We start from the raw sequence: 25,787 nt of genomic DNA, 5'->3' as shown, positions 1-25,787 counted from the left end.
CTCTTGATGAAAGTGAAAGAGAGTGAAAAAGTTAGCTTAAACCTTAACATTCAGAAAACTTAGGTCATGGCATCTGGTCCCATCACCTCATGGGAAATAGATGGGGAGATGGTGGAAACAGTGTCAGACTTTATTTTTTGGGACTCCAAAATCACTGCAGATGGTGACTGCAGCCATGAAATTAAAAGATGCTTACTCCTTGGAAGGAAAGTGATGACCAACCTAGACAGCATATTAAAAAGCAGAGACATTACTTTGCCAACAAAGGTCTGTCTAGTCAAGGCTGTGGTTTTTCCAGTGGTCATGTATGGATGTGAGAGTTGGACTGTGAAGAAAGCTGAGTGCTGAAAAATTGATGCTTTTGAACTGTGGTGTTGGAGAAGACTCTTGAGAGTCCCTTGAACTGCAAGGAGATCCAACCAGTCCATCCTGGAGAAGATAAGTCCTGGGTGTTCATTGGAAGGACTGATGCTGAAGCTGAAACTCCAGTACTTTGGCCACCTCATGCGAAGAGTTGACTAGTTGGAAAAGACCCTGATGCTGGGAGGGATTGGGGGCAGGAGGAGAAGGGGACGACAGAGACTGAGATGGCTGGAGGGCATCACCAGCTTGATGGCCATGAGTTTGAGTAAACTCCGGGAGTTGGTGATGGACATGGAGGCCTGGTGTGCTGCGATTCATGGGGTCGCAGAGAGTCGGACACGACTGAGCGACTGAGCTGAACTGAATAACAAAGCTTTAGGAACTTTTGGGCTTTCCAAAGCAAGAATCTACACTGTCCTATGAAAAGTAATTGTTTTCAGGCCCTCAGTTTTATTTTCTATAAAATGGGAATGATGGCACATATCCCGTAGACTGTGGTGAGTGAAATAAAATACTAAAACGTGCATGAATGCCTGGCACGTATATGTTACTGCCGTGATTTAATTTTTTATTTAACTTGAAAAAAAGATTGCTTCACGTAACATCTCTAGGAAAAAAGAGTAACCGTACCTCAGTCGGTAAAGAATCTGCCTGCAATGAAGGAGACCTGGGTTGGATTCCTGGGTCGGGAAGATGCCCTGGAGAAGGAAATGGCAACCCACTCCAGTATTCTCGCCTGGAAAATCCCATGGACAGAGAAGCCTGGCAGGCGACAGTCCATCGAGTCGCAAGAGTCGGATACAACTTAGCGACCAGATCACCAACATTATAGCACCAAATGTGAAAAATAACTTGAGACTCTTACGCTGCTATAAAAAAAAAAAAAAATCTTAACAGCAAGTGACCTCAATATATCGAGTAACAGAGAACGCCGTAGTTCTGCAGAAAACTACAACTCCCAGAATGCACCTAGGTAAGGCCTCCAGAAAGGAGCCCGGCGCTGCCGCAAGGGGTTCTGGAAGACGTGGTTTCCACCACGGGGGAGGTTTCAGCCTTGCAAGGGCGGGAGACTCTTGGAGACCGCCTCCTGCGAGGCGGGGCAAGCGCTGGTGCACAACCAATCGTCGAGTCTGCCCTTGGACACGCTGGGAAGCGGCGAATCAGAACGCAGCGGTTTCCGCCTGGACTGGCGCGCGAGAATTTGAATACAGTGGGGGACTACGGATTCGGCTGAGGAGAGGTCGTCTGTCTGAGGTGCTACCAGGTAAGTGCTGCCTGGGGCCGCGGCGAGATCTGGAAGAACCAGGAGACCAGGAGGTTCTGTGGAACGTGGGGGTGAATGTCAAAAAAAGAGAGCTTTTGCTCGGTGTTTGGCGCATTCTAGGCTGGAGACCAGAGCTAGCGACCTGGTGTCCGCGCTTCCAGGTCTCCGGGTTTCCATCTTTCTGACGCTGACTTTTCTCGCCTTTTTGCCCTGACAGCGTGTGGGGACAGGGTCGCTTTTCTCTCCTGTCTTTCCTCATTCAGCCTCAGAAAGGTCTTTAAAGCTGCAGCTCGGCATGAATTTCCAGAGACTCAGGTCTTTCTGTTTAACTTGAAAGTTATGCTTGTGTATTAAAAATACACTTGATCCGAGAGGAAGGGGAAGGGAAATTTTATTGAGCAACATACCATCTGCTCGAGAGTTAACATGCGTGATTGTGCTTATTACTCGCAGCCTTAGGAGGTCAGAGTATTTTGTAAATAAGAAAACAAGCGGCTCCTCAGCTAATAAAATGGGAGAGAATTATGCTTCCCCGTTTTCTTGCTGGCTTTTGATGAAAAAGTTATAGATGGTTTCTGCCTTCATTGTACCTGCAGGCTGTAGGGAAAGATCTCAAGCCAAAGACGAGAAAATACGCAAAATGGATACCAAGGCAGTGCAGGGTGGATTGGAAGTAGGGCAAGAGCGTCTAACAGCAGGAGAGCTGTTGGGATTTGGGGGGAGGCGGGTGGTGAAGGTTACGGGAAGGACAGCTGCCCAGGATATAGAGTGATTAAACTTGAGATGAATTCATCAGGCTGTTGAAGTCGGGAAAGTGTGTCCTGAAATGGGGTAAAATCCTTCCTCTTTGGTAGGACCATTTTCCAGCTTGAAATTTGTACTGTTCCTGCTTAATTTAAATTGTACTGTCTCTGCTCAATTAGTGGGGGGTGGGGGTTGGAGGTTGGAGGGGAGGGGGTTGGGCGGGGGGCAGCTTCTCTGGTGGCTGAGACGGTAAAGCCTCTGCCTACCATGCGGGAGACCCGGATTCAATCCCTGGGTCGGGAAGAGCTCCTGGAGAAGGAAATTGCAACCCACTCCGGTATTCTTACCTCTAAAATCACATGGATGGAGGAATCTGATAGGCTGCAGTCCATGGGGTCGCAAAGAGTTGGACACGACTGAGTGACTTCACTTTCTTTGTGAGGTAGTGTTTTTAAATTTTCTTTTTTTTTTGCCTTCATACTTTATCGGAGTAATTTGCTTTTTTTAAAAACCCTTTTTTTTTTTTTAATCTTAATGAACCATCACCCATCTGAGAACTTTTTCAGTATTATAAATTGTAGTTTTGATATAGCAATTTTTATACACATTGGATTTGTTTGGTTATTATATTCTGTTGCTTTTAGGAGTTAGGATGTCAGCTTTAACGCCAACAAAAAGGAAGCAGTGCTCTTTGAACCATGACATGTAAGTCTCATCCTGAGTGGGAATTCTTAAAAAAATCTACCGTCTTAAATTTTTTTTTACCTTCTCTCTCCTATGTCTAAATATTTCCATTCTTTCATTTACCTACTCCTTGTAGTTACATTAATACTTTATATTCTAATTCTAGTCTGGACATACTATTTAAGCTTTTATAATTAATTCTTTAGTGCCTTTGGAGGGAATCAGAAAAAAGGCTGTTATCTATGGCTTGGAAATGTGTGTCAGATCTTTTATTACCTTGCTTCTTTCTGCTCTCTTATGTAATATTTAGCATACTGTTTTGCATATAATAGGTGCTCATCCTATTATACACAGCGATCCTAGAAAGCTGTGTACTCTGTGTATGTTATACCAGAGATATAAATTACAGGCCCTAAGTGGTCAGTTTATTGTGTATAGTTAATCATTTTAGGGAACTTGCTTCAGAGTATATGGCCAAAACTTAGAAATAGGTTTTAAAACACACATACACACACACACACACATATCTCAAAGCTTCTTTGTAAAATGTTTTCACAAACATTATCAGGGTCTTAGTTTTGAAAAATACTCAAATACTTCATAGACAGAATTTGAGAATTCCAACTGCTAATCTAATAGTGTATGTAGATAGATGCTTTTGGAGATATATTTTTAATATGCCTTCCAGGTGAAGTTGTTTATTGCTTAGTAGTAAATTGACATAAAAACTGAAGCAAAATAACTCAATGGACTGTGTTTCTTTTCATAGCCCATTATCAGAAATTCCATCAAAGAAATTAATTTTGGACTTCACTGAAAATGTATTTCCATCACCTAATAAAAAGCACATTTGCCAAACCACTATTAAGAATGAAGGAAAGATTCATTGCTCTCAACAGGGCCATTTGATTTCAAGTCCACTCAAAACGACTAAAAATAGATTGCCATCTGCAAATCAAGGTTCACCATTTAAATCTGCTGTGTCTACTGTATCCTTTTACAACAAAGATAAGTGGTACCTCAATCCATTGGAGAGAAAGCTGATAAAGGAGAGTAGATCCATTGGTCTAAAAACAAATATTGAGGATAAATCATATTCCTATATGACAGAAAAAATGCAAGGAAAACCAGTCTGCTCCAAGAAAATGAACAAAAAACCACAGAAGAGTTTGACTGCTAAGTGTCAAGCAGGATATAAATGCATCAAGCCTGTATCAAAGAATTCTAAAAATTCCAAGCAGAACCGAGTGACCTATAAGCCAGCTATGGAGAATAATTGTTACTCAGCTGAAAATAATCTGAATGCTCCTCGAGTTCTAAGCCAGAAGGTCAAACCACAAGCTACTCTCCAGGGTGGAGCAGCTTTTTTTGTTAGTAAGAAAAAGCCCTCATTGAGAAAATCATCCCTGGAAGATAAGCCATTACTGGGACTCACCCAGAAAAATAAATCAGAAGTTATTGAAGAGTCTGATAGAGAGACTGTCAATGAAAGAAGATTTGAGAAAAGGCAAGCGCCAAAGTGTGTGTTAATAGAAAAAGAACTGAACATTGAGCTGTTGAGTGAAAGAAGTAAAAGTGAAGAGAAATTAATAAAGGTAAAGGTAAATATACAGCTTCTAAAACGAAGTTGGCTTTCTCTGTATATGGTAGTGGTGGTGGTGGTGGTGGTTTAGTCACTAAGTCGTGTCTGACTCTTGTGACCCCATGGACTGTAGCCTGCCAGGCTCTTCCATCCATGGTATTTCCCAGGCAAGAATACTAGAGTGGGTTGCCATTTCCTTCTCCAAGGAATCTTCCCAACCCAGGGATCAAACCCCTGTCTCCTGCATTGCAGGCAGATTCTTTACTAACTGAGCTACCAGGGAAAACCGTATCTATATGTATGTATGTAGGTAGGTATGTGTGTGTGTAGCTAGTTCCTTAAAATGAAGCTTGGAAAAGAAAGAAATGTTGCAGAGAAATCATCATGTCATTTTAATAAGACTGTCTCTTCATTATGAAATAGACATGGAGAAGGCTAATAAGAAGATGAATAGGTAGAAATGCAGAGGGACCCCCCCCCCCCCCCGCCCAATACACACACACTTATTTTGATGGATTGAGAATTAATTTTAGCCTGAGCTGTACCCCGTGTTTTTTTAAATTGACATGTATCTATATACAGTGAATTGTACAGATATATAGTCTGAATTTTGATAAACTCACATAGCATGTAACCCAAACCCCTGTCAAGATATAGTTGTGTTTTTTTGTCAGAAACAATATAAAGAATTAGTAGAATTGCTCTTATGGCTTAGGCAAGCAAGAACATGTTCCATTTAGCAATATACTTGGCAATACTTTAGACAGGAAGAAACATTGCCAGTGGGAACTGCAAACTTAAATGTTTACAAGGTAAGTAAAATTAGCAGCAAAACAGGTCTGATCTAGGTATGTTTCCATACATTGATTTAGTGGAAGGAAATGAGGAGCCGAGACCTGTCAAGTGGTAGCCTGATACTTTGTTCCCGGAGATTACTGTCATACAGGAACAAAATTTTGTTTAGTCTGGAGGAATGCTTTTATGAAGCCAGATACTATCATCATTATAAAGAATTTTGAGGCAGAGTAGAAAAATAGGATTTTCCTCCCTCTTTTGGCTTAATGAAGCCTACCATCATTTTTTGGTAATATGGTATTATGGTTTTGGTATTATTGAGGTAGCTCTTTAAGTTCCTTCATGACTGTGGTCCAGAGAAACTTAACTTTTATTTGATAGTCAGTGTTTTTAGGGGGTTCCTAGGGGGCACTAGCAGTAAAGAACCTGGCTGCTAGTGCAGGAGACAGAAGAGACATGGATTTGATCCCTGGTTTGAGAAGATCCCCCAGAGGATGGCATGGCAACCCACTCTAGTATTCCTGCCTGGAGAATCCCAGGGACAGAGGAGCCTGGCAGGCTACAGTCCATGGAGTTGCAATGAGTCCCAACACGACTGAGCAACTAAGCACAGCTTAGCTGAGGGTAAATGCTGTTTTCATTAGAGAGTGCAAAACCTTTTCCCAGCTCTGTGGAGCCTTGAGAAACGGCAAACTGATGACTTGTCCCCACTTCTTCGGAGATAGTTATGAACTTGAATAGGAGTTCTTCTTTAATCAAAAGTTTTTTCCTTTTCCCCCAAGCTGTATGTTCTCTTAAGTCTCATCAAATAAGTAGTGTTTACTGAAATTTATCACAAGTTTGTCTACTTTGTTTTTCCCACCTCCCTGCTACTATCCAAAAAGTGGGAGTTAGAAGCCTCTCCAACTACTCCAGAATGTTTTTCTCTCCTTTGGTGCCTGTTTTTAAAGCTTGTGACAAAGGGTTGGTTCTTTTCAGTTTGGTGGCTCCTAGGGAGATTTTTGGCATTTTTACTGATTTTTCTGTTGTTGTTCAATTTATTTTTGTAGATGGGATGTTCTATGATTTTCATTCTGTCATCTTTATCAGGAAATAATTCATTTTTGACAGGATGACAAATTATAAACTTAAATATGCACACTCTATCTTTTAAAAATATTACATTTAGTAAATATAGAGGAGATTTTCCTTAAAACAGACTGAAAATTGAGGATTTAAAGTCATTATGAAATGTAATTCATGATAAGCTACATATTTTGTTTTAGAAACAGATCTCTTGGGATGCATTGACTAAATGTGCGATGATTAAGAATTATAGGTTTCTTTAATTTTACTCATTATTTTCAGGATGCATCAGATGGAGTCATTTCTTCAAGGGAGTGTAAAACTAATGAAAATAAGAATTGTCCTTCAGAGGAGTCTTTCAGTGAGAACAAGGCAGGTAAGTAAGAGAACTTTTCTTCTCAAAATGAGTTTTTTTTCTTGTAATAATGCTTCATTACATGTGTCAATATGAAAGTATATACAATACTCTTTTGGCTTTTTAAAATATTCAGTATCCGTGACTTTGTATGTTTGTGTTGCTCTTGGTAACACTGTTGAGGAGACAAGGAGAACTTATGTGAGAACTTAAGACAAAATACTCTAATTGGTCTGTGAGATATGGCCCAGTTACTTAAGCTATCCAGAGCCGAGTGTTATCATACCTACCCTTTTACCCCAAATGATAGGAGGGAGTGAAAAATATATATATCTGTGATCAAAGCCCAATTGTAAGCAGAATTCACTAAGCCATAAGAGGTCACTGGATTTGGCATCAGGAGTCTTGGGTTTTGTCTGGGTCTGCCAGTGATCTAGGAAAGATCTAGATCTTTGTGATCTAGGGAAGAGATCTTTCAAGTAAGAGGTTGGACCCAGGGAATGAACATGGCAATGAAAGCACTGAATTGTAACCACTGGACCACCAGGGAACTCCCACTTCTTTTCATTTTTTTTTAAATAAGCTTTTCATTTTGTAGTGATTTTAGATTTACAGAGAAGTTGTAAGGATAGTACAAAGAGTACATGTCTTAACCCCATTTACCCTATTGTTGTTGTTCAGTCATTAAGTCATGTCCAACTCTTTTGGGACCCCATGAACTGCAGCACTCCAGGCTTCCCTTTCTTTCACTGTCTCCTGGAGTTTGCTCAAACTCATGTCCATTGAGTCAGTGATGCCATCCAACCATCTCATCCTCTGTCTCCCCTTCTCCTCCTGTCCTCAACCTTTCCCAGCATCAGGGTCTTATTTTCCACTGAGTCTGTTCTTTGCATCAGGTGGCCAAAGTATTGGAGCTTCAGCATCAGTCCTTCCAATGAATATTCAGGGTTGATTTACTTTAGGATTGACTGGTTTGATCTCTTTGCAATCATAAGGACTCTCAAGAGTCTTCGAAAGCACCAATTCTTCAGTGCTTAGCCTTCATGGTCCAACTCTCACATTCATACATGACTACTGGAAAAACAATATTTTTAACCATACAGATCTTTGTTGGCAAAGTGATGTCTCTGCTTTTTAATCCACTGTCTAGTTTCATCATATCTTTCCTTCCAAGGAGCAAGTGTCTTAATTTCATGGCTGCAGTCATCATCTGTAGTGATTTTGGAGTCCAAGAAAATAACATCTGTCACTGCTTCCACTTTTTCCTCTTTTATTTGCCCTGAGGTGATGGAACCAGATGCCGTGATCTTAATTTTACTCCTTTCGCATTTTGAATAAGTCCTTTGTTCCATGTCCTCTTCTAACTGTTGCTTCTTGACCTGTATACAGGTTTCTCAGAGACAGGTAAGGTGGTGTTACCATCTTATACTACTATTGTACTTTTGTCAAAACAAACTAATCACTGGTATATTATGATTAAATAAGCTCTAGGCTGTATCTGGAATCGACTGGTTTTTTCATTAACATCCCCTTTTTGTTGTAGGACCCAGCCTAGGGATCACATTGTATTTAGTTGCCGTGTCTCCATAGTCTCCTCTTGTCTGTGACATTTTCTCAGTCTTTTCTTTGTTTTCATGACCTTGAAGAGTACTGGCCAGATATCTTATAGGATGTTTCTGCACCTGGGTTTGTCTGATGTTTTTCTCATCATTAGACTGGGGTTATGAGTTTGGAGGAAGAATGACACTGAGGAGAATGCCATTCTCACCACTTTGGGTGCAATGTCCACGTGACATTATAGATGATGTTAACTTACCTCTATCACTTGGTTGGTCAGGTTTGCCCAATTTCTCCACTGTAAAAGTTACCCTTTTTCCTTTGCCAAACTCTGTTCTTTGGAAGTAAGTCATTAAGTCTAGCCTACCCTTTCAGGGAGGGATGGGGATTAAGCTTCATCTCTTGGAAGGGGAAATTTTCACATATGTTATTTGGAATCCCTCTGTTAGGAAGGGTTATCTGTTCTCTCCCATTTATTTACTCAATTTTTAAATAAATAAATAGACTCCTGAATATTCACCAGTATGTACTCATGAATATTTTATATTTGGGGTTAAAATCTAATACTACATGATTTAGTGTGTCATTCATATTGTTTCAGCTTTGACCATTGGGTCAGTTCTCTTTGACATGTCCCCTTCTTTTGCTTTTTGAGCACTTCCTTATTACTTTCTGGCACTACAAAAGGCTATAGGCTCATCTTGCACTTTCCCTAACCTAGTCCTAGACTCAGCCATTTCTCCAAGGAACCATGGTCCCTTCTGTTGGGGAATATTATTTGGAAACCAGGTTCTGGACTTGATGTGGTTATTGCTACTGGAGTACTTTTGGTGTTGTATGTAAAAACTTATTATGAAACCCAAGTTCATGTGGAATTTTCTTCTAGAAGTTTTATAGTTTTACATTTTGCATTTAGATCTGTGATCCATTTTGAGTTAATTTTTATGTGAATGTTGTCATTGTTTTTGTATATGGATGTCAAATTGTTCCAGCATAATTTGATAGCTATCTTTTTGCCATTGAAAAATCAATTGACTGTACGTGCATGGGTGGTGGGTGTTTTGGGGCTCTATTTTGTTCCATTGATCTGTTTGTCAATACCATACTGTCTTAATTAGTGTTGAGTCTTGAAATCAAGTATTGTGAGTATTTTGGTTTTATTAATCTTTAAAATCTTATGCTTTAAAGCTTTAAGTTTATTCTGTGATACAAATTATTGTTCACTTTTTTCCCTTACCAGTTTCTCCTGAGTCCATTGTCTATCCCATCTTCACTATGTGTTCAGTCAACACAAAAAGGTAAGGGTTGCTCTTATTTTAATGTTCAAGGTTTAATTATGAGTCCACTGGGTCTCTTTTTTTCTTATACTATTTAACTTGGAGAGCATTTTTCTCTTCCCTATTGAGATAGTTAGAACAGGAGATGAAATCAGACCCTCCATAGAAACTTCATATGAACTTGAAGCATTAAGAAAGGAAAAGACCTTTATGGGCCGGAATAATAGTAATTTCTTCCATTTTTGTGTAATACCTGACCCATAATAATTTATATTCACTATTTCACTTATCCCCACAACAACCCAGAAGCTTGATATTGTTATTACCCTTTTCAGCGGAGAAAACTTTGTAATTCAGCCACAGTTGCACAGCTCTTTGGTGACAAAGCCAGGACTAGAATCCATATTTAATCAAAGCCCATTAGGCTGTATTGCCTCCTCTGTGTGATAACATACTGATAATAGTTCATGTTTAATGGGCACTCGGCATGTCATGGTGTGGATACCATCATTACCCCATTTTACAGATGAGGAGACTGGCCAGAGGAGTAAATAACTTGCAGCAACTCAGAAGCTACACACTATCCTGCTCAAAACTAAAACTGGAACTGGGGGAGGCGTGGGTGCTTATGAGTATACACAGAAGAGCGCTGAGGACGAAGTTTCTTACAGTTTGAGCATCTCGCTCAGCAGTGTGTTAAGTCACTTCAGTTGTGTCCGACTCTTTGCGACCGTATGGGCTATAGCCCACAGGCTCCTCTGTCCATGGGATTCTCCAGGCAAGAATCCTGGAGTGGGTTATAATTTCCTTCTCTAGGGAGCTGCTCACTAAGCAGCTTTGTTTCTTTTTTCCCTGTTTGATGATAAACATCTGAAGACCAAATAAGGAAATGGGTTGCCATTTCCTTCAGAGGATCTTCCTGACCCAGGGATCAAACCTGCATCTTCTGCTTAGCAGGTGGATTCTTTACCTCTGAGCCACCTGGGAAACCCATATGCATCTGATATTGTAGATGAAATCCTTTGAACTTAGAGTTAGAAGACAGGAATTTGAATCTTTCCATCATTCTTCCCTAGTTACTTTACCTTGAGTCGACTACTGATCCTGTCTGAGTGGGCCTCAGGCTTCTAATTGTTTCTAGCCCTATTACTTCATCAAGTTATTGCTGATAGAAAGCACTAAAAATTGCAAATGTTACATAAATATGTTTTCTTTTCATTATAATTTATCAAACGTGTTAAAATTATTAAATAACACTTACCACCTTTCTATTTCAAGATCTCTAGTTGAAGAACAGTCTTCTGTGGGATCCACCCCATCTACTAACTTCTTAAAACAAATCAACGTACAGAAGAGTACTAATACGAAAGATTCAAACAAAGAAACAAAAGACCAGCTCATCATTGTGAGTAAATTTAAAACAAAGCTCCTCCTGTATGTGGGTCTCACATATAGAACCTGAAGTCTGACGTGTGGTCTTAGCCTAGTTACCAGGAGTTATAGATGTTCTGAGTTTGTAAATGCTACCTTTGCTGTTGTGGCAGCATTTAAAACTAGTCAAGAATATTTTTGAACCGATGGTGTTGGGGAGTGCTGGCAGTTTAGTAGAATGCTGATGAATGAGTTGTCTCCAAATCAGGAAGATTATAGTCAGTCTATAAAAGACTAAATGAGAAGAGCTACACTGCATTAGACCTGGGTTTGGCAGATGATACCTGTGGGCCAAAGTTGGACCATGGCCTTTGAGCTAAAGTAGCGTTTATATTCTTAAAAGGTTGGTGAAAAAAGGAGAGGAATATGTGTGGCCTGCAAAGCCTAAAATGTTTACTATCTGGCCCTTGGCAAAAAATTTGCAAACACCTATATAGTTCAAAATTTGGTGTTTTCAGTAGCCTTAAGCAATGCCTTGTAAGATAGAATAGGAATTAATGAGCCTTGACATTAAATGTCCCTGAATTCTCTATATTCATTAATTTATCTATGCTTTTCTTAAACTTTTACTATGTATTATACTTAATTTTTATCAGCTCTTGCAGAAAAGAATTTTAATTTTTAATTTTATTAATATTTAATTAAAATTAATTTTTCCTAACCATTTAAGGAAAAAATGCTATCTAATGAATGTATAAGTCCTAAAATTTTGCCCTGCTTTTTTGAAATAAGGCTTTTTTAGGCCTCTCATATAAGAGCTTAATAAAGATGTTCCATTTTTCATCTTAGCTATAATATTTATGATTTCATCTTATTCCTTCTTAGAACTATGGGTCCAGCTAAAGAATCTTGGTGTGTTTTTTTTCTGCTGTCCATTCAAAGAGGCAGTTTCACTTCTATTATCATGATGGCATGTTAGGCTCTTCTCATTCTGTTTTGTTGGTGGGTAGAGAGAAAGAGTAACCAAACTTTCATTTATGTTTCACCTGTACCAGCATAAAAGAAAAATAAGGACAAATTTGAATGAATGGACAAATTTACTAAATGTAGAGCTGTCTGTGATGTGTTTAGATGGGCTATTTTTTCTCTTCCAACTGTAGGATGCAGGTCAGAAACATTTCGGAGCCACCATGTGTAAGTCCTGTGGCATGATCTACGCTGCTTCCAGCCCTGAGGACGAACTGCAGCATGTTCAGCATCACCACCGATTTGTGGAGGGAATCAAATATACAGTAAGTATAAAAAAAAAAGGTTTCTGTTTGTTCTAAAAGTGAAACTGCTTTAAAAGAGACATTCTTTTTGCCTAAATATAGAAAGATTTACATATGCAGAAATATTTTATCATCTGTAATTTTGTTGTGTGTTTAATATTTGAGACTGATGGTATTTTAGTTTTAATAGATGTGCTATTTCAAACTTCATGTGCTAATATAAGAGAAGTTACTGCTCTTGGTTGAATGAACACCCTGCATCCTTACCTCTAGCTTTTGGAGCAGAACTGAGCAATCAAGGTAGAAAACTCAAAGACTTGAGGAGTTTCCCCTTTCCTCACTCCAGTTTCTTCTTTCTAGATAACCTCAGAAAAACAGCTTTCTTTGACTCCTCCAGGGTATTTCTTTGCTCTTCATGAAGCACCTTCATGAAATACCTTCCGAGTTCAAATACAGGCTGTTGTTGGCCTTATCTTTATGATTGCACCTGCTACTCAAATGCATCTCTGTTTTTCATGTTTTTATTGCTGTAGTTCATGCCTTCTTAATACTTTTAGCCTGATTTATTAAAATTCTTCTTATCCTGCCCCTCCCCCACTTTCATACTCCTAATTTGTGGGGGTTTTTTCTGTATTCCTACAAAGGACTCTTATTTGACTTCGTCTTATTTGGTAATGGGCTTCCCTTGTGGCTCAGCTGGTGAAGAATCAGCCTGCAATGCAGGAGACCTGGGTTTGATCCCCGGGTTAGGAAGATCCCCTGGGGAAAGGAAAGGCTTACCCACTCCAGTATTCTGGCCTAGAGAATTCCATGGACTATGGGTTCGCAAAGAGTTAGACATGACTGAGCAACTTTCACTTTCTTTTACAATAGATTGTTTACATGTCTCCCAACAGTATGTCAGCCCCTAGAGGGCAGGAGCTTTGTTTCAGTCATCTTTTATTTCCCTTACCACATTCATGTAGTTGAATTTTATCTTTTTTATATCATTCATTTATTCATCTTTTTTGTCTTCTCCAGACCACATTATTTATTTATTTTTCCACTTTAGATCAAAATGTGATTTTTTTCCCCCCTCTTTGACAGGGCTGGAAAAAAGAACGTGTTGTAGCTGAGTTTTGGGATGGGAAAATTGTGTTGGTCCTGCCACGTGATCCGAGTTATGCTATCAGAAAGGTATGAGACAGTAGTTTTTCTTTTTAAATTGAAGTATAGTTGCTTTACAATATTAGTTTTTCAGTCTTTGTTTTCCTTCTACTCTCCCCATTCTCCACCAAAAAATCGACCTATATTGAAGTATTATATAAAACACCTTTGCTTATAGATAATCACTGTACATTGGTACAGGTGTTAGGATGACTTTCAAAGTAGTTCATACAAAATTAAACTTACAATTACCAAACAAGTAAAGGTGTGTCAAGAAGAGATTAAAGAAAACAGATAAGAGTCCATAGTGTATTGCTTGCCTACATCTTCCATTTGTGAAAAATAAACTAAACTTTTAAGGTTGAGAAATCAATGGCTCCAGGGTCTAATTCTTAGGTTGGTATTGCCTTTGTTTCTTGGGCTGGATGTTTCGCCCCAGTGGACAAGGGATAACGCTGAAACAGAATCTTCCTACTCCCTGTTCAGCTCAAGGGTGCTGAAAATGATCTTTAAAATACCTTCTTAGAACCCTGTTTCTAAAGTGGCAGAACCATGTCTCAGTAGTGGAATAATTTGGGGGTTGTGAAAATTTAAGAAATAGAGACAAAAGAGGTTAAACTGATAAGCATACTTTTGTGTGTGTAAATATATATATTTTGTTATATTTTAAAAAATAAATTCATCTCTTTCGGTTTTTGACATTATTAGGTTGAAGATGTCCAGGAACTTGTTGATAATGAATTGGGCTTCCAGCAAGTTGTTCCCAAATATCCAAACAAAACCAAAACCTTGCTGTTTATCTCTGATGAAAAGAAAGTAGTTGGGTGTTTAATTGCAGAGCCCATCAAACAGGTATGGTATGCTGTCTTACAAATTACTGGAGTAACTTTTGAGCAAAATGAAGTAGTCGGGAGAAGTCTCAAGCATTTAAGAAGGCTACCATTAATGATCTTTTTCCTTCTAAAATACCCTTGACCATCTGGATAACTAAAGTCATTTATTTCTATTGTGTCTGGTATTTTGCCTTATATAATCAGGATTAGTCAGTCTTAAGCTCATATAGTCTTTTATATACTTGGACTATAAAGTATAGTATTTTAAACAAGCTCAGTTGTTGAACATGTGGCTTAGTGCAGGTTAATATATTTGGCAAAATGGTTGTTCAGTTCAGTCGCTCAGTTGTGTCTGACTCTTTGTGACCCCATGGACTGGCTTCCCTGCCAGGCTTCCCTGTCCATCACCAACTCCCGGAGCTTGCTCAAACTCATGTCCGTTGAGTTGGTGATGCCATACAACCATCTCATCCTCTGTCATCCCTTTCTCCTACCTTCAATCTTTCCCAGCATCAGGGTCTTTTCCGGTGAGTCAGTTCTTCCCATCAGGTGGCCGAAGTATTGGAGTTTCAGCTTCAACATCAGTCCTTCCAATGAATATTCAGGACTGATTTCCTTTAGGATTAAATGGTTTGATCTCCTTGCAGTCCAGGGGACTCTGAAGAGTCTTCTCTAACACCACAGTTCAAAAGCATCAATTCTTCAGCGCTCAGCTTTCTACATAGTCCAACTCTCACATCCATATATGACCTCTGGAAGAACCATAGCTTCGACTAGATGGACCTTTGCTAGAAAAGTAATGTCTTTGCTTTTTAATATGCTGTCTAGGTTGGCCATAACTTTTCTTCCAAGGAGCAAGCATCTTTTAATTTCATGGCTGCAGTCACCATCTGCAGTGATTTTTGGAGTCCCCCAAAATAAAAAGTCTGCCACTGTTTCCATTGTTTCCTCTTCCTCATCTTTTTGCCATGAAGTGATGAGACTGGTTGCCATGATCTTGTTTTCTGAATGTTGAGTTTTAACCCAGGTTTTTCACTCTCCTCTTTCACTTTTATCAAGAGGCTCTTTAGTTCTTCCCTGCTTTCTGCCATAGGGTGGTTTCATCTCCGTATCTGAGGTTATTGATATTTCTCCCGGCAATCTTGATCCCAGCTTGTGCTTCATCCAGCCTGGCATTTTGCATGATGTACTCTACATAGAAGTTAAATAAGCAGGGTAACGATATACAGCCTTGACATATTCCTTTCCCAATTTGGAACCAGTCTGTTGTTCCATGTCCAGTTCTAACTGTTGCATCTTGACCTGCATACAGATTTCTCAGGAACAGGTTAGGTGGTCTGGTATTCCCATCTCTTGAAGAATTTTCCACAATTTGTTGTGATCCACACAGTCAAACACTTTGGCATAGTCAATAAAGCAGCAGCAGATGTTTTTCTGGAACTCTATTGCTTTTTCTGTGATCCAGCAGATGTTGGCAATTTGATCTCTGGTTCCTCTGCCTTTTCTAAATCCAGCTTAACCGTCTGGAATTTTATGGTTCATGTACTGTTGAAGCCTGGCTTAAAGGATTTTGAGCATTACTTTGCTAGTGTGTGAGGTGAGTGCAATTGTGCAATAATGTGAACATTCTTTGGCATTGCCTTTCTTTGGGATTGGAATGAAAACTGACCTTTTCCAGTGCTATGGCCACTGCTGAGTTTTCCAGATTTGCTGGCATATTGAGTTCAGCACTTTCACAGCATCATCTTTTAGGATTTGAAATAGCTCACCTGGGATTCCATCTCCACTAGCTTTGTTCCTAGTGATGCTTCCTAAGACCCACTTGACTTTATATTCCAGGATGTCTGGCTCTAGGTGAGTGATCACACCATCGTGGTTATCTGGGGTCATGAGATCTTTTTTTAATAGTTCTGTGTATTCTTGCCACCTCTTCTTAATACCTTCTGCTTCTGTTAGGTCCCTACCATTTCTGTCCTTTATGCAATGTTCCCTTGGTATCTCTTAATTTTCTTGAAGAGATCTCTAGTCTTTCTCATTGTATTGTTTTTCTCTATTTCTTTACATTGATCACTGAGGAAGGCTTTCTTATCTCTCCTTGCTGTTCTTTGGAACAGCATTCAAATGTGTATATCTTTCCTTTTCTCCCTTGCCTTTAGCGTCTCTTCTTTTTTCAACTATTTTTAAAGCCTCCTCAGACAACCATTTTATCTTTTTGCATTTCTTTTTCTTGGGGATGGTCTTGATCACTGCCTCCTATACAATGTCATGAACCTCCATCCATAGTTCTTTCGGCACTCTGTTTTTCAGATGTAATCTCTTGAATCTATTTGTCACTCCCACTGTATAATCGTAAGGGATTTGATTTAGGTCATACCTGAATGGTCTACTGGTTTTCCCTACATTCCTCAATTTAAGTCTGAATTTGGCAATAAGGAGCGCATGATCTGAGCCACAGTCAGCTCCCGGTCTTGTTTTTGCTAACTGTATAGAGCTTTTCCATTTTTGGCTGCAAAGAATATAATCAATCTGATTTCAGTATGGACCATCTGGTGATGTCCACGTGTAGAGTCTTCTCTTGTGTTGTTGGAACAGGGTATTTGCTTTGACCAGTGCGTTCTCTTGGCAAAACTCTGTTAGCCTGTGCCCTGCTTCATTTTGTACTTCAAGGCCAAATTTGCCTGTTACTCCAGGTAGCTCTTGACTTCCTACTTTTGCATTCCAGTCCCCTGTGATGAAAAGGACATCTTTTGGGGGTGTTAGTTCTAGAAGGCCTTGTAGGTCTTCATAGAACTGTTCAGCTTCTTCAGCGTTACTGGTTGGGGCATAGACTTGGATTACTGTGATATTGAATGGTTTGCCTCGAAAACGAATAGAGTTCATTCTGTTGTTTTTGAGATTGTACCCAAATGCTGCATTTCAGACTCTTTTGTTGACTATGAGGGCTACTCCATTTCTTATAAGGGATTCTTGCCCATCAGTAATCAGTCAGTTCAGTCACTCAGTCGTGTCCAACTCTTTGCGACCCCGTGAACCGCAGCATGCCAGGCCTCCCTGTCCATAGTAGTAGATATAATGGTCATCTGAATTAAATTCTCCCATTCCAGTCCATTTTAGTTCACTGATTCCTAAAATGTTGATGTTCACTCTTGCCATCTCCTGTTTGACCATTTCCAATTTACCTTGATTCACGGAGCTAACATTCCAGGTTCCTATGCAATATTGCTCTTTACAGCATCGGACTTTACTTCCATCACCAGTCACATCCACAACTGGGTGTTGTTTTTGCTTTGGCTCTGTCTCTTCATTCTTTTTGGAGTTATTTCTCCACTCTTCTCTAGTAGCATATTGGGCACTTACCAACCTGGGGAGTTCAGTATCATATCTTTCATTGTCCTATCTTTTTGCCTTTTCATGCTGTTCAAGGGGTTTTCAAGGCAGGAATGCTGAAGTGGTTTGCCATTCCCTTCTCCAGTGGACCATGTTTTGTCAGGACCCTCCATGACCCGTCCATCTTGGGTAGCCCTACATGGCATAGCTCATAGTTTCATTGGGTTAGACAAGGCTGTGGTCCATGTGATCAGTTTGATTCATTTTCTTTGATTGTGGTTTTCATTCTGTCTGCCCTCTGCTGGATAAGGATAAGAGACTTTTGGAAGCTTTCTGACAGGAGAGTCTGACTGTTGGCAAACTGGGGCTTGTTCTGATGGGTGGGGCCATGCTTAGTAAAGATGGCAGAGTAGAAGGACGTGCCCTTATCTCCGCGAGAACTCCAGAATTACAACTCGCTGCTGAACAACCATTGACAAGAGAATTTTGGATCCCACCGAAAAAGGATACCCCATGTCCAAGGGCAAAGGAGAAGCCCCAGCAAGACGGTGGGAGGGGTGAAACTGTGTTTAGAAACAAACCCCATACTGACCGGAGACACTATGAGGGCTCAAACAAAACTTTGTGTGCACCAGGACCCAGAGACCCCACAGAGACTGAGCCAGACCTGCCCTTGAGTGTTTGAGTGTCTCCTGTGGAGGTACGGGTCAGCGGGGGCTTGCCACAGGGGCAAGGGGCTCTGCGTGCAGCAGACCTGGGTCACACAGCCTGTGGCATAAGCCCTCTCGGAGGAGGTCGCCATTAACCCCACCACAGAGCCGCTGAGCAGATGCCCCACAAACTGCAGAACAATTACACCAAAGAAATTCTCGCACCGTTAAAGTTCTAGGACCCACAGCAGATTTCCCTACCTGGGGATCTGGCAAAGGGAATGAGAAGCCCCAGGGATTTTGACTTTGGAGACCAGTGGGATTTGATTACAGAACTTAAACAGGACTGGGTAAACAGACTATTGTTTGCACAAAACCTTGTGCGCACCAGGATGCAGGGTAAAGGAGCAGTGATCCCGTAAGAGACTGACCCAGAGCTGCCCGTGAGTGTTCAGGAGTCTCCGGCAGAGGCGTGCGTTGGTGGTGGTCTCCTGCAGCTGGGGCCCTGAGCGCAGCAGTGCGTGCCGGGTCCTTTTGAAGGGTCGCCATTATCTTTATTACCTCCACAGTAGTTTGGTCTCAGGTCAAACAACAGGGAGGGAACACAGCCCCACCCATCAACAGAAAATTGGAAAGTGGTTGTTACTTGTCCTGTGATTAGAATCTGCTTTGGATACTAATTAACAGTGTTCTGGCAGAGGAGTTAGCAAATAATAACCCATGGGCTAAGTGTGGTCTTCCTCTTTTTTGTAAATAAAGCTTTATTGGCCCAGAGCCATGCTCATTTGTCTTCATATTATCTGTGGTTGGTTTTGTGCAACAGTGGCAGGTTTCAGTAGGTGCAGCAGAGCCCACATGGCCCAAAGAGCCTAAAGTATTTACAGTTTGGTCCCATACAGAAGAAGTTTGCCAGCCCTTGTTCTCAAATAGAGATAATAATTTTTGCCCTTCAAGGAGCTTACAGGGTAGTCTTAAGCTAGAGAGAATTATAGCTCAAATGTGTTCTTTTAACCTGACTTTATAATATCATACACTTAGGTCCCTTTACTTTTAAAAATACTTAATTGTTTTAAGACATCTTGAAATGATGCTAGCATAAATTGGTCTTACTCATTTTTATAGTGCCTCCCTTTTCCCTGTTCCCCCTTCATATGAGTGGAGAAAGAAAAGCAGTTGGTTTTATTTGTTACTTCTGTAAAAGTAATCAATTTGGCCTTTTCTTTCTTTGATCTTAAGTGCACTGTTTATGTAGTAATAATAGGCAATACAGATTGTCTCTGATTTACAACTGTTCAACTCTGCAATGGTGTGAACCCATAGGCATTCAGCAGAAACTGCTTCAAGTTTTCATGTTTTCCTGGGCTAGCCGTATGCACTTTTGTGATGCTGGGCAGCAGCAGAGAATGGCAGCTCTAGTCTACTAGGCGATCACAAGTATAAACAAACAGTATATTTAACAACCGTTCTCTACATACAGGCTTTTTGTTTTTCATTTTTCGTACAGTATCCAGTAAATTACATGAGATATTCAGCGCTTTTTTTTCCCCTTATATTATCGATTTGATTTTTATTTATTTGGCTGTGCCAGCTCTTAGTTGCAGCATGAGGGATCTTTAGTGCAGCATGTGAACTCTCAGTTGCAGCATGTGGGATCTAGTTCCCTGACCAGGGATCTGACCCGGGCCCTTACATTGGGAGCTCAGAGTCTCAGACACTGGACCACCAGGGAAGTTCCAGCACTTTATTATAAATTAGGCTTTGTGTTAGATGATTGTTCCAAACTGTAGTCCAATGTAAGTATTCTTAGCATATTTAAGGTAAGCTAGGGTAAACTATGAGGTTTTGCAGGTTAGGTATATTAAATGCACTTCTTTTCAATGTACAGTGTTTTCAGCTTATCACCTATGTTTATTAGGGTGTAACTGTAAGTTGAGGAAGATCTGTATAGCCAACTGACTTGTACATGTACTCTTTTATTCATTCTCATTTCAGAGGCAAAGTGTTCTTGGTGGACGTTAAAGCTTCACATGCACCTAAGAACAACTACAGTGTAAAACAGTGACGATAGCAAATGCTGGTGTGGGTGCAGGGAAAGGAGGTTTTTTCACTCTTTGTTTGAGGGAATGTAAAATAGTACAGCCACTCTAGGGACAGCTTGGCAGTTTCTTAAAAAATTAATCATACATTTACCATATGACTCAGCAATCATAGTCCTGGGCATTTATTCCAGAAATGAAAACTTATGTCTACACAAAAACCCATAGCTGAATGCTTATAGCAGCTTTATTTGTAATAGCCAAAAGCTGGAAACAACCAAAGTGTCCTTCAGTAAGTGAGTAATTAAACACACTGGTATATCCATACAGTGGAATATTACTTGGCAATAAAAAAGAACAAATTGTTGATATATGCAACAACTTGGACGGGTTATCAAGAGCATATTGCTGAGTGAAAAAGAGCCATTCTCAAAAGATCACATGCTGTATGAGTCCATTTATATGATATCCTCAAAATATCAGAATTTTAGAGATAGAGAACAGATTGTTGTTACACAGCTTAGCAATGGTGGAGGGGAGAAAATGGGTGTGATTATAGAGAGGTGGCAAGAGGAAGAGCTTCATGATAATGCAGTAGCTTTGTATTTTGATTGTAGTTATGGTTAAATCAGTATTCAGATATGATGAATTGTCACAGAACTGTCCCACCCACATTGTTCCCATGTTAATTTCTCAGTTTGGGTATTGTACTACAATTAGGGAAGATGTAACCATTGGGGGAAATAGGATGAAGGATACACATCCTCTCTGTACCATTTGTCAGCTTCCTCTGAATCTACAATTATTTCAAAATAAGAATTAGAAAAAACTTAAAACACCAATTTCATAGTTTATATGCAAAAACCTTTAGTGTTTTTTTTTTAGGATATCATATATACACTTTAGGATGGAAAGAATGAGAGAAGCTTATGTGCTTTATTAAGAGCCTGAATTTTATCATTTTTTTAAATCAATAAAAGAAGGGAGTTTCACATTGGTATAATACACCAATATGGTGTATAATTGGTATAATGTGGGAATATCTCAACACCACTATCATTTTTCTGCATTAAGTGAATATAATTGGGCAAGAATTCAAGAAATAGCAAAGAACTAAACATTTTTGTGAAGGTGGAATAAGATTCATTTTAGAAAAAAAAAAAAAAGATTCATTTTAGATACATAAGTTTTGTTTTAAAAGAAATGTGAACTCAGCTGTACCATTAACTCTAATGCCTCTGTGCATCATTGCAGGCCTTCCGTGTCGTGTCTGAACCAACTGGCCCAGAAACCCCAAGCTCTAAAGAATGTCCGAGGGCTTGGCAATGTTCAGATGTACCAGAACCTGCAGTGTGTGGGATAAGTAGAATCTGGGTCTTCAGACTTAAAAGAAGAAAGCGCATTGCACGACGACTGGTAGACACGCTCAGGTAAGAAGTAAAATTGGTTAGACCCAGGTTAGCGCTCCCAGAAGCTTTCCTGGCTCATGAGCCAAAGGGAATGACGTTGGTCTGTGTTAATACTACCAAAGTCAGGCTAACGCAATGCTGACACTGAAAAAAAAATACTAGGTGTACTCAGTTTTGCATACAGTATTCCAAGTGTGAAATGTTCTAGACCAGTGCTTTTCAAACTACCTGTAGTCAAAGACTGGATTTGTTTATAGACCAACACATTAATAAGATAAAGATAAATTGCTAGGAAATGAAAGAGAAAAAGAAGGCAAACAAATGGAAAATACAAGCCCAACTTTTTATTAGATTCAACAGATGTAAAATATAACCTGTAAAAACAAAATAGAGGTTTAAAAAAGAATTGTAGAAATTGTATGTTTATTGATGTGTGACTAGATGATTAATAGAGACTTACTGTAACACAAATGTAACTAAATATAAAAGTGAATTAGCAGACAACCCAGAGAATAGTTATTTACAAATCATTTATCTAATTAGTAAAAGTCTAGTATATCTAACATATATAAGAGAACTCTAACCCACACATACCTTACAAAGGGGAGCAGTGAGAAAAGTTGGTGTCTATGAAGATTTTTATTTGTAGTTAATTGTGAAATAACCTCCATTTTCTTTATTTTTTATTGAGATACATAAATTTGGTATGGAGGATGTGTGTGTGTATGTTAGCCACTCAGTTTTGTCTGACTCTTAGCGACCCCATGGACTATAGCCCGCCAGACTCCTCTGTCCATGGGATTCTCCGGGCAAGAATACTGGAGTGGGTTAGCCATTCCCTTCTCCAGGGGATCTTCCTGACCCAGGGATCAAACCCAGGTATCCTGCATTGCAGAACATTCTTTACCATCTGAGCCACCAGGGAAGGCCATGGAGAATACCAGTATTTAACCTGGTTCTACCAGGCAGTAGTCCGGTGCTTCTCTAATGTGAAAGTGCCTATGAACAACTTGGGGATTTTGCTCAAATGCAGGTGTGATTCAGTAGATTGGGGTGGGCCTGAGATGCTGCATTTCTAACAAGCTCTTGACGGATGCTGAATGTTGCTGGTATGTAGGTAATACTTTGAATACTAAGGCAATAGATTGTAAGCAGTGATAAAAATAAAGTTGCAAAGGAGAGATATAAAACAATCATTTGAGAACATATCTTCTCACACATTTGGGTTGGAGATACAGGTAACATAATTGGCAGCTCTCCTGTATATGAGGAGCCTAATCCTGTCTCTACAGGCAATGTATGTTTTAAGTCCTCACAAGTGAACAGTATTATTCCTAATTGTTTTGCATCAGAAGCAGCTGAGGCTCAGATAGGATTATTAGTACAGATTACACTGGTGGAGCTAGTAAAAGGAGAGTTAGGACTCAAAGCCACAGATCTAGTAATACTCTTTGAGTAGCTCATACCATTCATGAAGACAAAGACAACTGCTTAATCAATATTTTGCTTTGGAGTCTAGTATATATAGCAATACACTTTTTATTCAATTATATAGTAAGTGTACTTGAAGCTGATACCTTTACTTCTCATTGAATCCAGTTCTTTTTTATTTTGAAGTAATTTCACATATGAAAGAATAGGAAGAATAGTAAAAAAGAACACCCTCAGTATCTTTGTCCAGATTCTTTTTTATTTTCTTCCTGAATTAGTTTAAAGTAAGTTACATATAATATGCCTCTTTACCCCCTTAGTACTTCAGTATGTTCAAGTATATTGTCTTACATAAGAACAGCTCAGTTACCAAATTTGGGATATTTAATATCTAATGTATAGTCCATATTTCAGTTTTGTTATTTGTCTCAAATGCCCTTCATAGCATTTTTTTTTCCTCTTCAGGATTACATATTGCTTTTAGTCATAATATCTCTTTAGTTTTCATCTTCCTTAACCTGTAAGTTACTTAGCCTTTCTTTGTCTTTTAGGACTTTGATGAATTTGAAGACTAAGGCCAGTTATTTCATAGACTATCCCTCAGTTTTGTTGAATCATTTCAGCTATTTCACTTTATTGCTTTTAATCCCAGTTGAGCTGGAGCAAGGAGAGTTGTAGTCAAAATGTAGTCAAAAGGCAAAATTAGGTTTTGCCTTCTTAAGAAGCTCTGAATGTGTGATGTGGTTGAAAGGAAGATAGTTATTGGTTAAAATTGTTGTTTTTTGTTGTAATTATCTGTGGCTTTTAATTAGCAATATTATTTCATATCAGTAGCTTATTACCACAGATCACCTACAGTCAACTGGATGGTTTGTATGGTTCTCTTTGCCTCTCAGCAGAACTTTTTATGGGCCTTAGTTTTCTCACCTGTGAAATGATACCATTAAACTTCCACCCCCTAAAATTTAAGACATTGAGTCATTTTACCACTTAATAAAATGATTTTAACTAAGAATATTTTAAAAGATTGAGGGGCTTCCCAGGTGACTCAGTGGTTTTTTAAAAAAACAAAAAGCCCATTCCTGCCAATGCAGAAGACAGAAGTTCGATACCTGGGTCAGGAAGATCCCCTGGAGTAGGAAATGGGAACCCACTTCAGGATTGCCTGGCAAATCCCATGGACAGAGGAGCGTGGAGGGCTACAGTCCATGGGATCGCAAAGAAGTTGGACACGACTTAGTGACTGAAAAACAAAGAGATTGAAGTTTTTTTAACTAGATTGCTTTAAAATATTGTGCTTATGTTTTGTCAAACTTTAAAGTTGGTTCCATTGTTAAATTGTCTTTTCCTCTTTTTTTAGGAACTGCTTCATGTTTGGCTATTTTCTCAGGACTGATGAAATAGCATTTTCTGACCCAACACCAGATGGCAAGTTATTTGCAACCAAGTACTGCAACACACCTAATTTCCTTGTATACAATTTTAATAGCTGAAACCAATTTCAACTATAGAACAGTTACGTGTGAATGAGTTCTGACAGCCCATTATCATAAAATACAAACTATTTAACTAATAGCAATTATCTAGGGATACAAAGAAAGGAAAAATCTTTAATGTATACTGACTAGCACTCTGAATCCTTAATTATGAAACTTTGTAGCTATAGCTGGAAAATTATTTCTCTTCTATGTAAGAACATTGGTTTTTCACAGAAATTTGACCAGTTATTTATAAAGTACACTTTGAGGCCAGAATTACTTCATGCCTGATCAGAAAGTTTAAAGATAGGCAAATTTCCATCCCCATTTTTTAAAAGTAACTCCTGATTTCACATACAAAATTCTCATTTTATAGGTACTTGGCTGTAACAACTCAGTTTGAGTGTAGTTAAAGTATTTTGAATTTCCAATTTGTACCAGGGAAAGATGTAAGGAATAATGTCCTTTTGTATAGAACAGAATTTATAGCTAAATATTTTTTCATTTTAAAAATCATTATTCAGAAGGCACACTTCAGATTTAATTAAAATTTAACTTTGTAATTGCATATTGTCATTTCATTAATTTTTGTTGTTTGTGCTACTTTTCTTTAGTGAACTTATTACTAGTGATTGGTGTCTAACAAAACAACACCCAGTTGGATTAAATGATTCATATGGTTAGATTTTAAATGTATACTAACAGAACCAAGGTTAATAAATATATCTAGGCTGATGGGCCACAGAACATGATGACTTTATGTAAATATACCTAAATATGGATACATTTTTCTAATATAATTCATGGATACTTACTTTGAGAAATTCAGCTTTTTTTATTATTATAAAGTCATGTAGCTTCACTCTGGCAGTAAGACTCTAGGGAAGTAGTGTCCAGGTCGTAACTCTATAGAATCTGTTCCTCTACATTCTTCTATTTGCCTTTAAGTTAGTAGTTCTAAAATTTAAAAGTTTGGGTTCTAAAAAGACTGTGAAAGTGTTAAAATGTGTGTAAATTTTCCAAACATTTTAATGCTAGTTTCTGTACTGCTGTATTTAAAAATTGTCTGAAATATTTTATTTGAAAACTTTTATTAACATTATTTTGCTCAATGCCTTTATGATGAATCAATTAAAATTCTTTTCTGTA

The 25,787-nt window shown here is 39.0% G+C and overlaps 1 protein-coding gene across 2 annotated transcripts; it reads left to right on the top strand.

Annotated features, from left to right (window-relative positions):
* The first annotated feature begins 382 nt into the window (after positions 1 to 382).
* ESCO2 (establishment of sister chromatid cohesion N-acetyltransferase 2) lies at positions 383 to 25,787 on the top strand. 2 transcript variants are annotated; one of them, XM_061132304.1, is made up of 11 exons: positions 383 to 1,627; positions 3,016 to 3,076; positions 3,825 to 4,656; positions 6,780 to 6,873; positions 9,650 to 9,707; positions 10,965 to 11,091; positions 12,218 to 12,349; positions 13,415 to 13,504; positions 14,183 to 14,326; positions 21,575 to 21,750; positions 24,521 to 25,787. In XM_061132304.1, exons 1-11 carry the CDS (start codon positions 1,327 to 1,329, stop codon positions 24,651 to 24,653), a joined length of 2,148 nt encoding a protein of 715 aa, XP_060988287.1. In that variant the 5' UTR covers positions 383 to 1,326; the 3' UTR covers positions 24,654 to 25,787. The 2 variants fall into 2 exon arrangements, with proteins under 2 accessions (XP_060988287.1, XP_060988288.1); XM_061132305.1 differs by having other exon boundaries at positions 385 to 1,627; positions 3,825 to 4,650.

This window comes from Dama dama, chromosome 29 (genome assembly GCF_033118175.1).
Source record: "Dama dama isolate Ldn47 chromosome 29, ASM3311817v1, whole genome shotgun sequence".
Taxonomy (NCBI): Eukaryota; Metazoa; Chordata; class Mammalia; order Artiodactyla; family Cervidae; genus Dama; species Dama dama.
This window is presented reverse-complemented; position numbering and strand designations above follow the sequence as displayed.

Coding starts and splice junctions, on each gene's coding strand:
- ESCO2 (XM_061132304.1), top strand. CDS start 1,327: ATGCACCTAGGTAAGGCCTCCAGAAAGGAGCCCGGCGCTGCCGCAAGG. Junction 3,077..3,824: donor TGCTCTTTGAACCATGACAT/GTAAGTCTCATC, acceptor TTCTTTTCATAG/CCCATTATCAGAAATTCCAT. Junction 13,505..14,182: donor CGAGTTATGCTATCAGAAAG/GTATGAGACAGT, acceptor TGACATTATTAG/GTTGAAGATGTCCAGGAACT.